General features: G+C 33.6%; 3 protein-coding genes across 5 annotated transcripts; 1 reads left to right on the forward strand and 2 right to left on the reverse strand.

Annotated features, from left to right (window-relative positions):
- Nucleotides 1–743: 743 nt before the first annotated feature.
- On the forward strand, nucleotides 744–2,018 carry LOC101899942 (uncharacterized). Of its 2 annotated transcripts, none has more exons than XM_005190921.4 (3): nucleotides 744–896; nucleotides 952–1,440; nucleotides 1,584–2,018. In XM_005190921.4, the coding sequence occupies exons 1-3, from the start codon at nucleotides 828–830 to the stop codon at nucleotides 1,962–1,964; spliced, it is 939 nt and encodes a 312-aa protein (XP_005190978.2). In that variant the 5' UTR covers nucleotides 744–827; the 3' UTR covers nucleotides 1,965–2,018. The 2 variants fall into 2 exon arrangements, with proteins under 2 accessions (XP_005190978.2, XP_058981552.1); XM_059125569.1 differs by having other exon boundaries at nucleotides 769–896; nucleotides 976–1,440.
- A 5,262-nt stretch (nucleotides 2,019–7,280) lies between these two features.
- On the reverse strand, nucleotides 7,281–8,389 carry LOC131803844 (uncharacterized). Of its 2 annotated transcripts, none has more exons than XM_059125666.1 (3): nucleotides 8,239–8,389; nucleotides 7,710–8,171; nucleotides 7,281–7,648 (listed from the first exon to the last, which is right to left on the reverse strand). In XM_059125666.1, exons 1-3 carry the CDS (start codon nucleotides 8,293–8,295, stop codon nucleotides 7,319–7,321), a joined length of 849 nt encoding a protein of 282 aa, XP_058981649.1. In that variant the 5' UTR covers nucleotides 8,296–8,389; the 3' UTR covers nucleotides 7,281–7,318. The 2 variants fall into 2 exon arrangements, with proteins under 2 accessions (XP_058981649.1, XP_058981605.1); XM_059125622.1 differs by having other exon boundaries at nucleotides 7,707–8,171; nucleotides 8,239–8,380.
- Nucleotides 8,390–11,921: 3,532 nt separating this feature from the next.
- On the reverse strand, nucleotides 11,922–14,721 carry LOC101900116 (uncharacterized). The gene is made up of 3 exons (XM_005190922.4): nucleotides 14,592–14,721; nucleotides 12,446–12,910; nucleotides 11,922–12,377 (listed from the first exon to the last, which is right to left on the reverse strand). Exons 1-3 carry the CDS (start codon nucleotides 14,646–14,648, stop codon nucleotides 12,045–12,047), a joined length of 855 nt encoding a protein of 284 aa, XP_005190979.3. The 5' UTR covers nucleotides 14,649–14,721; the 3' UTR covers nucleotides 11,922–12,044.
- Nucleotides 14,722–17,863: the final 3,142 nt, after the last annotated feature.

The raw sequence follows: 17,863 nt of genomic DNA on the forward strand, positions 1-17,863 counted from the left end.
TGGATGAAGAATGTTATGTAGGAAATTTTTTCCCTAAATTTACATAAAATATGGTTTTAAACCTAAAATGTGCATTCAATACTTATAAATTCGTTTAAGTAAGATTTGAAATGTTAATGTCTTCTGAGACCTAGAATAGGTTTTAATGACAAATAATTTAATTTTTATTTTATTTATTTATTTATTTTTTGAAAAAGTGCCGAATGTTACCCTTTTAGCCGACACAATATAGACACAATATACCTAAACTGTGAAGATTCCAAAGAATTTTATTCCGAAATATTTAAAAAAATGTGAAAGAAGAGGTGGGGAACTTTTCCAAACTATTTAGGTTACTTTACCAACAAACTTTCAAAACGTCAAAAAATGTGTCTACTATTTTTTGTATTAATTTCATAATATTCTTAACATTTTCTGTACTTATGGGAAAGATTGGATTTTGTTCTATACTTCATCTATATATATTTCAAAAAACACTCTATTTTGCATAACCCAAATCCCAGTCGGATTTAACTGCGCTGTTCCAAAGATTGATTAATTTCAAAATATATAACTCGGAAGCACCCTCAATTGCATTCGACATTATATGCAAGCAGAGGAAAACAAATCCAACAGCATGGCTTATCAGTTTCGGAATAATGCGTAAAATTTGCAATCAAGGAGTGGAACTGAACGCTTATCTCAATTATGAGCGCAGCTCTGTTCCATGCAACTGAACTTGATCTTGAAATCGATGCATATAAAACAGATTGTAATGCCGCAGTTTTGCATTATTTCAATAAGTATATTTCAAGAAGAAATTAGTATTGAAGGAAAATAAAAACAAAATGAAATTTGTATTTGTGAATATTGTAACACTGGCGATTGTCCTGGCATGCCACACATTGGGAGTGCAGGTAAGTAGAATATATCCGCATTTTGTTTCCTTTAAAAGGATGTTCTTTACTGCAGAGTAATATTGTTGTTATGCCGGAGGCTATGTATACCAAATCGAATCCTGGCGCCAAAGTGGAAAATTACGTCCTGCAACATCAACGTCAATTCGAGGATCACATCAAACATTTGGAAGATCAGCTAGAAGATATGCGTAGTAATTTCAACATGCGTCTGGATGTGGTGGAATATTACAATGTGGTGGTGGATGTAAAATTGGGAGATTTGCAAAACAAATTGGATCCCATGGAAATGTTGGGTGATGTCAATGATTATTGCGTGGAGAAGTACCGTGGTAAAATACCCGCAGAAGGTACAATTAAGGAGACACTGAAGACTTGCATTAACAAGGCGAAGACATCTTTTACGCCGCTGCTGACCAGCGCCGAGAACACATTGAAAAATATTAAAAATCACTACAACAATCAATTCACCAATGCCATGAAGGAATGCAAACGGAAGTTTGAGAAAAATGAATCGAAATATCAAAATTGTGCTGCTACGGGGGTAGGTGTAATGTAAACAATATTTTTATTGAAAAAAAAAAAATCCTAAATTTTAAGATTTGTTTTCAATTAATTTAATAATATCCATCCAATCCAATATTAAATTTTCATTCATTTACTTCAAAAACTTACTTCGAATTTCAGATCAAAACCACCAGTAACTACTTTACCACCAACACCAATACCTTCATCAATCAAATGACTTCCGCTGAGTGCAGTGCTAATACAAAAATTGATGAGGCCTTTGACTGCTATTCGACAAGTGTCTATCAGACCTTTACTTCAATCGGTGAAGTTACGGGCCTGATAGAAAATTGCGTTGCTGGTCATGAATTCTGTCCGCCATGTGAGAATGAAGATTTGAATGCCATCAAGGGAAGGTGTCCCTACCAAATGGCATGGCATTTGGCCGATGATGATTTGACGGGTGAGAGAATTGTAAATCCCTTTAAGGGTATTAACAGTACAACGCCATGTTTACAAATTAATTTTATAACAAGAAATTTTAATGTGAAATTGAATTAAATTAGAGAGGAATTTGTATTACGCGAAACTAAGATAATAAAAAAACTATATTTGTGATAAAAATAATCTCGGTTTTCTTTTTTTCTGCAATAATGGAAAGCGGAAGTTGTAACAACCCCTAGTCGTATACCAATTTTCCTCGAAGTAATAATAATGATAACAATCATACTAAGATTTATATTAATAGTGACAATAATTACAATAATAATAATAATAATAATAATAATAATAATAATAATAATAATAATAATAATAATAATAATAATAATAATAATAATAATAATAATAATAATAATAATAATAATAATAATAATAATAATAATAATAATAATAATAATAATAATAATAATAATAATAAAAATAATAATAATAATAATAATAATAATAATAATAATAATAATAATAATAATAATAATAATAATAATAATAATAATAATAATAACAATAATAACAATAATAATAGAAATCATGATAATATGCAGCAAAATTTATTTTTTTCAATAATTTCGTGAAAAGTACAACTGACTCGAAGGAACTTAAAAAGTTTTGAAAATTTCAATACGAAGACTTGGACCTGCATTTTTGTCATAGGCTGTAGTACCCATTACGAACTTCAAATACGAAATTCGAAATAATTCCGGTAAATAATATCGCTAAAATCATCAAAATACCGAATATCGGGAAGTACCATTGTTTTTGCTACGCGGCTAAACATTTGTGTTTTGTTATTTGTTGATGCTGTTGCGTGGAGAATGATGAAAATGTCTACAAGTGCGGTTGTAAGATTTAGAAGATTTTCTAAAATAATTTTAGTTTTATTTAATTCTTTTTTCACTTGGGTAAAAAAAAGTTTTTTTTATACCCTACAACACTATGTGTTGGGGGTATTATAAGTTTGATTGGCCCAAAAATTATGTAACACCTCGAAACATTGGTTTCCCACATAGGAAAGTATATATGGATCTTCCTAGCTCGCCGAGCTGAGTCGATCTAGCTATGTATGTCCGTCCGTCCGTCTGTCCGTCTGTCCGTCTGTCCATGTTAATTTGTAATCACTCTACAGGTCGCAATTATGGCCCGATCTTCACGAAATTTAGAATGGAGGTGGGACTGGGGTCAGAATAGAACCCTATTTCTTTTGGAGATGATCGCCAAATGTTTAGGGGTTGAAATGGACCAAATACTGAAAAAATGTCAGATTTTGCAGTAGCTATACAGGTCGCAATTATAGACCAATCGACGCGGAATTTCGCATGTAGCTAGAGTTTAGGGCGGGGAAGAAGCCTACCAATTTGGGTGGTCATCGGATAATATTTAGCGGGTAAAATAGACCATATCTTTTGTGTTGAAAAAATTCAAAATTTTTCATTAAACCGCGAATATTTTAAATCCCGGCGAAATCACAAAGCCATGACAAGGTTACTTCTGATCTTCACACTGATGTTAACATCCAACAAAACGGATATATAGCAAAATATGTGTGATATATATGTTTATCAAAGAAGATATGCTTGAAAAATCTCTTATATGTCGAGAACGGCTGAACTGATTTCGAAAGTTCTCATTAGTTTAGAATGGCCTCTTGGCAGGAAAGAAAAAGCGTCTAAAAAAATCGCATAAAAATATCTCTCTAAAGATGAAAATATTGATTTTGTAAAATTTTCTCATATTTTTTCAATTTTGTCATATTTTTGGCATATTTTCATTTTGAATTAAACATTTGGTAATATTTCTACAGCTAACAAAACTAAGTAGTTAGGATATCAGGATATCATATACAGATCGCATTTAAGGCCCGATCCTTACGAAATTTTGCATGGAGATAAGATGAGGGTCAGAATAGAAGCCTACTCTTTTTGGAGATGATCGCCATATATTTAGGGGTTGAAATGGACCAAAAAACTGCAAAATTGTCGCCCGATCCTCACGCACATTTGAATGGGGGTTATCGGGCATTACAAAAGCCAAGCAGTTTTGGATGGCCATCCAAAAATATTCAATGTGTGAAATAGTTTGCCAAATTTTGTAGACAAAATACGAAAATGTCGATTCCAGTGACTTTTTGGAGAATTCACAAATACAGGAAAGACGCACTTCTGACTATTTCGTTAACGCTGATTTCGTTGAAGAATATAGTCAAATGTCTGTTTCTCATTTTTTGGGAAATATTGGTTCCAGATCTAGGAAGACCATTTACGTGCAACATCTACCAATAAATTGGAAATGAGCAAATTAGTTTAAGTTGCTATTATTCGAAAATTAGAGAACGAAACCTGATGGTTTTCCTTTATTATTTGTCACAAAATCTTGTGGAATTCTTTCGAGTATCTCGCCTATATCAACTGTATGGTTTATTATAGTGTTGTAGGGTATTCAACGGTCGGCCCCGCTCGACTGTAGCCTTTGCTTACTTGTTTTTTTTTGTCATAGAAGTTATTTTTAACAGAACTTCTGGAGAGAATATCCCAAACAAAAAACGAGGGAACTGATGAAGATTGGTGGCTCTTTCCGAAATCTAGGTATTCCCTGCCTTACCCCATGGTAAACATTACCATCGTTCTCCACTAATAAACAAACGTTGTTTTTATAAAAACAACAATAAAGGGATTAAGCCTGCCCATTTTGCAACAACAAAACACTGTGGTATCCCGAACAAACAACCCAACACTGTTCCATATATATATATACTTATTTCCAAGCATATATTTACTTGATTGGATCAATCATATATGTGTTTGCATTGAAGTATATATATGCTTTCATCCAAACATATATATACTTGTATCCACGCATCTAAGCATATATTTACTTGTAGTACTCAAACAAATTGTATGTTTGAGACTCTAGCAAACATAGGGTAAGTGTACCAGTAGTCGGCACTTTTTTTCAATCTTTCAACATTCTGAGTGAAATCTTTCAATTGCAGAAAAATAAAGTTGTTCAGATTCCAAATTTTGTTTAGTTTTCGAAATAATAAACAAAAATTGAATTTTTTTATTAAATTTGCAAAATTTACAATTTTACTAAAATAGTAGTTTTTTGCCAGTAGTCGGCACCATTTTCCAATGCTCGGCATGTCTATTTGCCAGTAGTCGGTATATGTTATTTCAGTAACAAAAATATTATTTTGTATATTTTTTTATTTCAAATAGTATAAAACAATGATATATTACTAATTCACAGTTAAATCCAGAATTTGAAATTAATTTCGTTTTTAAATAGTGATTTATTTAATTAACATCCTAAACCAAATTTAGGTAGAAAATCAAGAATAGTATGGTAACGTATGGATTTTCAATTAAAATAAAAATGAGATTAAAAAAAAGAAAAAAGTACCTTTCAAATTCCTTTTTTCTGTTCCTAATGTCGGCTTAAATAATATAACAGAAAAATGCTTGATTTGTATGTTTTTAAGTTATAAAAGTGATCTTCAGACTGTTATTTACTATTATTGAATATTTATGATTCCAAAAGTATTAAATTTATTTTCCTTAAATCGATTATTAAGTTGACGCCACCATTAATTTTTTCTTTACAAACAAGCACTATCGCATGCGTTGGAAGACACTCACTGACGAAAACCGTTATTCTCTCGTAATAAATGATCGGAGCTCATTTTTTTACAGAAAGAGAGCAGAGAACTCTGTTGACGTTTTTTTTTTTTTTTTTGCAATTATTTCATAATTTGGTCAATTCTATTCTTAGTTATTTAAGTTTAAATTTCAAAACTGCCGACTACTGGGACATGCCGAACTTAGGCACACTTACTTACTTATATATGTTTGCTGCAAAATATGTTTGGAGGCATATGTTAGAGAGGCAATTTTGCCCTTCATCTGGATCGGGCAATAAATGCGACCTGTACTTTGCTTACAAAAATAAATGGATAGGCAAACGGGCGGACCGTATCATTATATGGGGCTATGTGAAAACGTGGATCAACATGGCCCATTTATGAACATAGCTTACCCACACGCAAAATACACAGGTGTGCAAATATTTAGCCTTCTATTCCAATTCGATCGAAAGATTTCAACAGATATACAGACGGAAATCTCTAAATCGACTTAGACTCGCCGCTGATCCAGAACGTATATACTTTTTAGGGCTATTATGAGTATTTCCAGGTGTTACAAACGGAATGACAAAGTTAATATACTCTCCATAGAATGGTGGAGGGTATAAAAAAGCAAGTAAGCAAAGGCTACAGTCGTGCGGTGCCGACCATGTGATACCCTACAACACTACAATATGCTAGAAGCCCCCTTATGTCCAAATGCTGGTCCATTTCAACCCCTAAATATATTGCGGACATCTTAGAAAACAATAGGCTTAGCCCTTCTGAGCCTAACCCTACCTTTGTAAAAATTTCGTGAGGATCGAACGATAATCTGCAATCTGTATATAATAACCCCAACCTGTGTTGTAAAGTGATAAAATATTACAAAATATACACTTCAATATAATAAGTCAAATTGATATGAAAAAATAAAAAAATGTCACAAAATTCTACAAGATCTATATGGACATCATTATTGGCATCTTTTTATGTGATTTTTTTAGATTTTATATTTTTATACCAAAAGGGCTTTCTAAATTGACAAAATATTTCAAAATCGCTCCAGCCATTTTGGAGATATAAGCATTCTACCTAACATTCCCTTTCTTTGTATATATACATTGTATATGTTTCGCTATATACATCCGATATTTTTACTATCGGCATCAATGTAACGGTCAGAATTGACCTATTCGTCTATTTGTGATTAGCCGGCATTAAAAATATTCGCGGTTTAATGGAAAATTTGACTTTTATTTATCACAAATGCTATGGTCTATTTCAACCACTAAATATTATCCGATGACCATCAAAATTGGAAAGCTTCTGCCCAGCCCAAAGCTCTAGCCTCATGCTAACTTTCGCTTCGATTGGTCTGTAATTGTGACATGTAGAGCAACTGCAAAATCAGGAAATTTTTCGGTATTTGGTCCATTTCAAGCCCTAAATATTATACGATCATCTCCAAAAGAAATAGGGTTCTATTCTGACCTTAAACCCACCTACATTCTAAATTTCGTGAAGATCTGGCCATAATTGCGACCTGTAGAGTGATTACAAATTAACATGGACAGACGGACGGACGGACATACATAGCTAGATCGACTCAGCTCGGCGAGATAGGAAGATACATATATACTTTCCTATGTGGGAAACCAATATTTCGAGGTGTTACATAATTTTTGGCCCAATCAAACTTATAATACCCCCAACACATAGTGTTGTAGGGTATAAATATATGCATATCGCAAGTAATTGTAAATTTTATTATTTAATTTTTTTATTTAAATATAACTTATACAATATTAATCATTAAACAACTTAACGTTTGGTTATTACCATAAAAAGGATTCACCATAGTCTGACTGGCATAATCAATGGCATTGGTGGGCAGATTATAGACATTTTCACATTGGAAACCCTCACATGGCATACAGTCTATATTCTTGGTACATCTGTCGATGAAAACATTTGTGGCCGTTATCAGCGATACGACAGTGGTCTGGGCCACATAACTGCAATCCAGGGCCATTTTGATATAGGTATCAGCCGAACATTTGGCAGAATTCAATTGATAGTCAAACGTTTTTTGGTTGGCAATGACAAATGAGGTGGCATCTGACACCTGCAACAAAAGGGAAGATAATAAAAATGTATGCTTTCTAAACGGCAGCTGGACTTACCACATTTTTAATACAATTCGTGTGATTAAAATTTTTCAATTTAGAAGTCTGCATATTATCACAGTTGCTAATTTCACCCTGAAAAGTTTGATTGTAGTACAATGCAAATTTGTCGCGAGTCTCTTGGAGTGGCACTAACAAGGGGGGAAATTGTTTTTGGGCATTATCGGTACAATTTTTAATCATGGTCTTGATGGTGGAAATTTCAGGATAAGCATTTTTATATTTTTCAGAACATTCCTTGTTGACCACACTTAAAAGTTCCAAATTAGACAAACGTACAGCGGCTTGTTCAACGGATTTCAATAAGAATTCCATTTGAATGTCAATTGTGGAGATGCTTGCTACGTATACTTTTTTCAAGCTATCCAATTTGTAATCGCAATCTTGAACATAGTTGACATAACGATGGCTATTGGCTTCTATGAAATTTGTTGTACGTTCATCTTGATCGTCAGCTTTGACCTATTAAATTGTCACAATTATTTTGTAAAAAATTCACATTTTTAATTAAAATATAACACACACACACCTGCAACACTGATAGACTGCAAAGTAGGAACAGTGTAAAATATTTGTAAACTTCCATAGTTTTTTTCAACGTTTCCCGCGATTTCTAAGCTCTTTCGACAAAACTACAAAATATACTGGCAAAAGATTTACAAAATAGCATAGTTTTATAAGATCTTTGCAATAGTTTATAAATATGATAATGTATACAAATTTGTTTATTTTACAGCCTACTAATTTAAATAATTCTAAAGAAAGCCTATAAAGCGAACTGAATTCTGCAAACAACTCTAATATTTGGAGATAGTATCGGTCATTTCTCAACTTGTCCAAATATGGATTAACATCGTTCTGTAAAAGTCCAACACCCTTTTGTAAATCTTATAAAATATTCATTCGTCTGAAACTATTAACCTATATTCGAAATCACTTTTACAAATTCATCAAAGTCGAAGAATGTTAACAGAAACCAGTTTTTCTAAAAAAGTGAAAATATGTTTAGATTCCATCATATTAGGAATATTAGTTATGGAACAGAACATACTCAGAATTATAAGTTGTTACCATACAAGGACATTACAACAACAATGAATCTTAGGTGGAATATTTACAAGAGCCATATTTTTATCATCTTTAACTTTAAAAACAAAAATATTAAATTGGGTATCTGTTAAAATAAGAAGTGATAAATATTTTTCTAAGTCATTTTTATAAATACATACTATTGACAATTGTAAAATCTATTTATAAAACAAGTAAAAAAGCTGTAAGTTCGGCCGGGCCGAACTTTTAATACCCTCCACCATTTGGTACAAATTTGGCAGTTTCCAAAAAAATAAAATCCGTTTAAAATTCTGCTAAAATCTTAAAAATACCGAATACCTATACGACGACGTAGACCTGCATAGGCAACTTTTGTCATGAGTTATTACAATATTTAATTGCGAAACTTGAAGAAAAATCTGTAATGTCGGTCAAATCATCAAAATACTGAATATAGGGGGTACCGTTATATGGGGGCTATACGAAGGCGTGGACCTGCACAGACAATTTTCTGGGATGGGCTGAAGTATCCATTACGAACTTCACATGCGAAATTTGAAACAATCCCGGTAAGTAATGTCGCTAAAATCATCAAAATACCGAATATCGGGGGGTACGGTATATGAGGGCTATATGCAGACGTGGACCTACATGGCCTATTTTCTGTTTTATGCTGCAGTATCTATTGCGAACATCAAATATCAAATTTGGAACGATTCCGTTAAATAATGTCGTTAAAATCATAAAAATACCGAATATCGGGGGGGTACCGCTATATGGGGGCTATATGAAGACGTGGACCTACATGGCTCATTTTTTGACTTAGGATGTAGTATCCATTACGAACTTCAAATACCAAATTTGAAACGATTCCGGTAAATAATGTCGTTAAAATCATAAAAATACCGAATATCGGGGGGTACCGTTATATGGGGGCTATACAAAGACGTGGACCTGTACAGATAATTTTCTGTTTTAGGCTGTAGTATCCATTACGAACTTCAAATGCCAAATTGGAAACAATTCCGGTGAATAATGTCGCAAAAATCATCAAAATACCAAATATCGGGAGGTACCGTTATATGGGGACTATATGATAACTTGGACCTACATGGCCCGAACTTAACCTGCCTGCTGGAAAAATATACATATGTGCAAAATTTTAGCCTTCTATCTCGATTTGTTCGAAAGATAGCGTGATTACAACAGACAGACAGACGGACAGACAGACACACAGACAGACGGACATGGCTAAATCGTCGTAGAATTTTACGCTGATCAAGAATATATATACTTTGTTGGGTCTGACATGAGTATTTCGAGGAGTTACAAACGGAATGGCAAAATTAATATACCCTCCATAGTATGGTGTAGGGTATAACAAGTAAGCAAAGGCTATAGTCGTGTGGGGCCGACCATGTTATACCCTTACAACACTACAATATGTTAGAAGCTTTCTTATGTCCGAAACATTTTGGAAGATTTCGCTTTTGAAATTATGTCATAGAGGACTGCCCAGATATTACCTTTGGCTTTGTTGTAGTCAATTTTACAGCTAAATATAATCCAATGGTCATCCAAAATGCGAGACTTCTTCCCCGTCCTTAACTCTCTTCTCATGAAAAATTCCGTGTCGATTGGTTTCAATTGTGTGATCAGGAAATTTGTTCTGCTTTTGGGTTATTTGAACCCCTAAGTATTTTGCGATCATGTCCAAAAGCAAGAGACCTCTCTGCATCTCTAAGTTTAGACTCATCTATATGATTTGCTTGTCCACGATATTTGGCTATATTCGTCAACGAAATCAGCATAAAAAGCGATAAGTTCGCCTTTCGTGTATTTTAGATATTGCCTGTAAGTTATTTTCAGCGTATCGATAGAATGGAAATGTTGGTATTTTTTCACACAAAAGAAGTGTTCCATTCTACTCGCTGTCCTAAACTCTAACTTCATGCTAGATTTCGTGTCCTTTAGTTTCTATTTGTGACCTTTATAACGGCTGCAAAATCAGGAACATTTTTAGTTGTTGGTCCGTTTCAACCCCTAAATATATTGCGGACATATTTGAAAACAATAGGCCTAGCCCTTCTGAGGATCGGACGATGATTGCAATCTGTATATAATAACCCCAACCTGTGTTGTAAGGTGAAAAAATATTATAAAATGTATACTTCAATGCTATAAGTCAAATTGGAAAAATCGCATGCGATAAAAAATATGAAAAAATAAAAAAATGTTACAAAATCTTTATTAACATCATTATTGGCATCTTTTTATGCGACTTTTTTGTTTTTAATGTTTTTATGCCAAGAGCGCATTCTGAATTGACAAAATTTGTTGAAATCGGACCAGCCATTCTTGAGATATAAGCATTCTGGCTAACATCCCCTTCCTTTGTCTATACACATTGTATATATTTCGCTATATATATCCGATCTATTTACTATCGGCATCTACGTAACGGCCAGAATTGCCCTGTTCGTCTACTTGTGATTTCGCGGGATTCAAAATATTCGCGGTTTAATGGAAAATTTGACATTTATTTAACCACCCACTAAATATTATCCGATGACAAAACACATATTTTTCAATGGAATTGTCCAAAATTCTACACAAGAGGTTCTTTGTGAGTACTTTACCCTTGAAAGTGAATTGTCCATATAGGTCTACGATATCGTATATCCCCCATACACCGGTACCTCCCGATTTTCGGCACTTTGATGATTGTAACCAAATTGTTCAATGTAATTTTCTGAAAATCTCCACAACGAGTTCCTTCTAAATACTTAACACCCTGAAAGAGATTTGTATACACAGGTCCACTATGTTCGCTATTTGAATGATTTTACCGACCCTTTTCACCGGAATTGTTTCAAATTACGAATTTAAAGTTTCTGATGGGTACGACTGTGTTAGATCCGGCCGAACAAGCAATTTCGTATGCAGGTCCACATCTTCTTCTTTGAGCGGTATTTTTCGATGAATTTTTTTTTTTAGATTTTTTTTTAAGTTCCTCCAAAATTATGGAGGGTATTAAATAATTAAACCCAGCCGAATTTAGTTGCCCTTTATTTCTTTGATAATCTACTGAGTGTTCTGTGTAATCAACGTTTGCAGTTATTACAAATTAAGAACTTCTCACATATTCCAAGAAAGTCTACCATTTCTTTTATTGATTATTTATTATCTTGAAAAATATCATAAAATTACTATATGTTCTCGCCTCTCTAGTACACTTCCTCAACTCATTTGTATGTTATTGTCGAAAAAAACTCATTGTCCTGCTTAAACGATATCCAACATCAAACAACTGGTAGTTCCATTACGACCATAGAAAGGATTTGGCATTGTTTGATTCTTCGGATTGACAGCACTGGCAGGCACACGTTCAACATTCTGGCAATAGTATCCAGGGCAAGTGGCGGCGCTGTTAGTTCCCTGAATACACATGTTCACTTGGAGATTTGTTGCAGAAATTGCTTGGAAGACATTGCCTTGACTGTTGAAACTGCAATCCAGTGCCTTTTTGATCTGAGTATTGGCTGAGCAGGCCGCCTCTTCCATTTGGCTATTAAATATTTTGTGATTTTCAAAGGCATACACATTCGCAGTGTCGATCTTATTAAAAAAATAAATTATTAACATTTACAAAAATTAATGAGAATTTAGTTATTTTCTCTACTCACCACCGTGGTAACACAGAGCGTGTAATTTGTCTGCGCCGTCACATTCGAACTATTGCCACATTTTTTCAATTCTTCATTTAGCGTAACGTCGTAGTAATATTCCAAATTGCTGCGAGTCTCGCGGGCATCCGTTACCAAAGTTCTGTAGGCATTTTTAGCCGACGAAGTGCAATTTTGAATTGTCACTGTAACATTGTATTCTGTTGGCAGAGAGTTTTGATATTTGTTAACGCAACTTTTGCTAGAATCGCTTAAAAATGCCAAAGTACTCAAACGTTCATTGTTCGACCTTAATGTGTCGACCAACAAATCCTTTTGAATATCGATTGTATCCAGACGCCCATTGTAGAGCTCTTCGAAAGCTAACAATTTGTAATTACAATCTCTGATGGTGTTTTCAAAATTTCGCTTATTGGCAGCAATGTAATCATCTATCCGTATGGTTGTAACATTAGTTGTAGAGTTCTTCGAAATGAATAAATGAAAAAGGTAATGAAAAGAAGTTCTGATTTTTTATAAACGAAAATTCAACAAAGCCTTAATAAATTAAATCCATGAAATCTTTCAGAAATATTTTTTACAAATACGGGGTGAGATAAAAAAACAGCAACCAATTTCAGACTACTGTCATTTCTAAGTCACTTTTCCGACAGCTGTTAAAATTATTCCAGTGACAGCTCATCATATTGTTTACAAGCGTACAAAAGCATTTTGTTGAGAATTTTCCAGAAAAAAAGTTATTCGTGATGGAATTCAAGCGTGATAGTGTGATTTCTTTATATTTGCCTGGAAAACCACAAGTGGCTATCGTTAGAGCACTCCAGCATTTAAATGCGAATAAAACCTTTGTCTCTCGTACCATCGTTCGTTACCGTGATACTGGTAGCGTAGTCCGACGTCAAGGAAGTGGATGGAAGAAAACAGCAACATCAGCAGAAATGGTTCGATAAGTAAAGAAGCGACTTGATCGAAACCCGCGTTGCAGTGGCCGAAAAATGGCTCGTGAACTGAACATATCGCAATATTCCATTCGGCAAATATTGAAGTGTGCTCGGGGTAAAGCCATTGAAATTCCAAAAAAACTTACACCGCAACAGAAAGTAAATAGACTCAATACAGCTGAAGAGTTGCTTCAATTGGCCAAAAGTGATGAACTCCGATGAGAAAACATTCGTTGTCCAGCATTTTGTAAAGAAACAAAATTATCGTGTTTACTTGCCTAAGAGGTCAGCTGAAAATGTGAACCTTCGGATGGCCACCAGAACTCAAGCGCCGGCCATGGTGATGGTGTGGGACGCAATTACAGCCGATGGTCGCTCTCTGATCGTATTAATCGACCGTGGCATTAGAATAAATGCTGAATATTATCGCGAAAATATTCTGGAGGGTGTATTAAAGCCTTAGGCATGTAACCATTTTGGCCGCAGACCTTGGACATTCCAACAGGACTCAGCACCATCGCACTCAGCACGCGCCACCCAAGAATGGATACAAAATGAGATACCTCGCTTCATTTCCAACGCACGATGGCCATCAAAATCTCCGGATATCAATCCGTTGGACTATTGTGTCTGGAGTATTTTGGAAAACAAGGTTGGCACTAAAAATACCAAAGTGTCGATCACCTCAAGCAAGCGCTTCGCCGAGAATGGGCCAAAATACCACAGAGCTAAATTCGGACAGCGTGTGACGGTTTCATTGGCCGTTTGAAGGCCATAATTCATGTCAAATGTGACCAATTCGAACAAATCTAAACTTACTCTAAAATTTGATGCTATTTCTGAATTTTTTTGCTTTCGTTGAATAAAGTTAAAAAAAAAATAAAAATTATGGTGTTTGAATTTGTTACAGTTTTTTTATCTCACGCTGTATATATAAAACCATGGTTATTTTCTTTGCAAAATATTTTTAAAAAATGTAAAATTCAAGCCTAAGAATACATTTAATTTTTTAAAAATCCACATCGACGATTTCAAGGTCTTGGAAACATTTTCCAAGCAAAGATGCTGACATCAGATATCCGATTTGACCATATATTTTCACTTGATGTTGATTTTCCTAGCTTTCAATATTTACAAGTTTTATTGAAATATCGATCTATTCTATCGACTTTTCTCATTCATTTTTTTATGCACTTCAATTTTACCTGGGCCGTCGATGCAGCAACCACACTCAATAGTATTAGCACGGTTTTTAAAAACATTTTCTTTTCCACCTTTCACTTTGAGTAAATAAATGAAACTTACTGCTAGTTTCTGGGTTACGCGTGTTATTTTATAGCATTTTGAAGAACTTTAAAGTACATCAATCGATAATTGACTACTGTGTTACGCTGATTCGATCTCGATTTGCTAACATCTTTAATTAAACGATTTTAGGAATTTTAAAAACAAAGTGTGTTGTGGTATTGTCATCAGAGGCAATGTTTGAGACAGGAGATAAAAGCTACCACTAAAGGTATTTTTATACCCTACAACACTATGTGTTGGGGGTATTATAAGTTTGATTGGGCCAAAAATTATGTAACACCACGAAATATTCGTTTCCTACATAGGAAAGTATATATGGATCTTCCTATCTGGCCGAGCTGAGTCGATCTAGCTATGTATGTCCGTCCGTCTGTCCGTCTGTCCATGTTAATTTGTAATCACTCTACCTGTCGCAATTATGGCCCGATTTTCACGAAATTTAGAATGGAGGTGGGGCTAGGGTCAGAATAGAACCCTATTTCTTTTGGAGATGATCGCATAATATATGCAGGGGTTGAAATGGATCAAAAACTGAAAAAATACTGATTTTGCAGTTGCTCTACAGGTCGCTATTATAGACCAATCAAAGCGAAAGTTAGCATGGGGCTAGAGCTTAGGGCTGGGCAGAAGCCTTCTAATTTTGATGGTCATCGGGTAATATTTAGTAGGTGAAATAGGCCACAACATTTGTGTTAAATAAAAGTCAAATTTCCCGGCGAAGTCACAAATAGACGAACAGGTCAATTCTGACCGTTTCGTAGATGTCGGTAGTAAATATATCGGATATTATAACGAAATATATACAATGTGTATATCAAAGACAAATTTTGTCAATTCAGAATGCCCTCTTGGCATAAAAGTATTAAATCTAAAAAAGTCGTAGAAAAATATGTCAATAATGATGATAATATAGGTTTTTGTAGTATTTTGTGAATTTTTTTTATTTTTTCACATTTTTTATCGCATGCGATTTTTTCAATTTGTCTTATAAGATTTTGTAATATTTTTTTTCAGGTTGGGGATATTATTGCAAATATCGTCCAATCCTCTCGAAAATTTTCACAAGGGTACGGTTGGGCTCAGAAGGGCTAGGAATATTGTTTTCAAGATTTCCGCAATATATTAGGGGGTTGAAATGGACCAACAATTAAAAATTGTCCTGATTTTAAAGCCATTACAAATGTCACAAATAGAAACCATAGGACACGAAATCTCGTATAAAGTTAGAGTTTAGGACAACGGGTAGAATGAACCACTAATTTTGTGTGAAAAAATACCAGCAATATTTACAGGCTATATCCGAAATACACAAAAGGCGAACTTCTTGTTATTTTTATGCTGATTTCGCTGAAGAATATAGCAAACTATCGTAGACAAGCAAATCATATAGATGAGTCTAAATTTGGAGATACAGAGGGGCTTCTTGCTTTTGGAGATGATTGCAAAATATTTAGGGGTTCAAATTAACCAAAAACAGAAATGTTTTTCCGATCACACAACTGAAGCCAATCGACACGCCTGTGAAGAGAGTTAAGGAAAGGGAAGAATTCTAGCATTTTGGATGACCATTGGATTATATTTAGCTGTAAAATGAACCACAACAACTAACAGCCCGACGAAATGCATGAATATTTGCAAATGTCCCTAGTCAAATCTTCCAATATGGATTTAGACATAAGGTGGCTTCTAACACATTGTAGTGTTGTAGGGTATAACATAGTCGGCCCCGCACGACTATAGCCTTTGCTTACTTGTTTTTTTTTTAGTAAAGTGGTGTGATTCAAATTCAATTTGGAATTGTTGTCAATGGAATATCGGTTAATGGGTAAAAAAGTTACAATCTCTGGTATCTCCAAGAAAACTCATTGTTTGATAATATGAGTATTTGCTGGAAGTTACAGATGTGAAGAAAAACAAGTAAAAAATCCATTTGAAAGAGTCCTAAAAATGTCAAGAAAAAATCCGTCGAAAAATACCGCTCTAATGAAACCCGTAATATGGGGACTATACGAAGATGGGTAAGGAAGTAAGTAAGTAATTTTTGTCATAGGCACGGTTCCGAACTTCAAATACGAAATTTGAAACAATTCCAGTAAATAATGTCGCAAAAATCGTGAAAATGCGGAATATCTGCGGGTTCCGTTATATGGGAGTTATATTAAATCGTGGACCATAAACAATTTTCTTCCAGGGAATAACAAGTATACAAGGAAATATCGGGACGTGCCGTTATATGGTGGATATACGATATCGTGGGCCTATATAGAAAATTCTTTTTCAGAGGGTAAAGTACTTACAAATAACTCCTTGTATAGAATTTCAGACAATTCCATTGAAAATTTGGCTAAAATCATCAAAATACCGAATATCAGGATGTACCGTTATATGGGAGCTATACGATATCGTGGACCTGTATACAAAATTCTCTTTTAGGGGATAAAGTACTCACAAGGAACTCCTTGTGTATAATTTCAGGCAATGCCGATAAAAAAGGTGGCTAAAATCAGAAAAATACCGTAATAGGGGGGGCCGTTATATGAGCGCTATACAGTATCGTAGACCGATAATTGTTGCATCCAAGGCTTGGGAAAACCCATGGCTTATTATTAGGCTCCCCATCATCTGCATCTTCGATATCGAAGGATAATTAATAATTTTAATGGTCTGATTTGGATGGCATTAATGTGGACATGGGCGTTACGTACGACATACAAGCAACTAAATCAATACTGGATATACGATACCTTTCGAAGATTTAATAATAATAATAATAATAATAATAATAATAATAATAATAATAATAATAATAATAATAATAATAATAATAATAATAATAGTAATAATAATAATAATAATAATAATAATAATATTAATAACCATAATAATAATAATAATAATAATAATAATAATAATAATAATACTAGTAATAATAATAATAATAATAATAATAATAATAATAATAATAATAATAATAATAATAATAATAATAATAATAATAAAATAATAATAATAATAATAATAGTAATAATAATAATAATAATAATAATAATAATACTAGTAATAATAATAATAATAAGAATAATAATAATAATAATAATAATAATAATAATAATAATAATAATAATAATAATAAAAATAATAATAATAATAATAATAATAGTAATAATAA

Source organism: Musca domestica, unplaced genomic scaffold, assembly GCF_030504385.1.
Source record: "Musca domestica strain aabys unplaced genomic scaffold, Musca_domestica.polishedcontigs.V.1.1 1, whole genome shotgun sequence".
Classification (NCBI taxonomy): Eukaryota; Metazoa; Arthropoda; class Insecta; order Diptera; family Muscidae; genus Musca; species Musca domestica.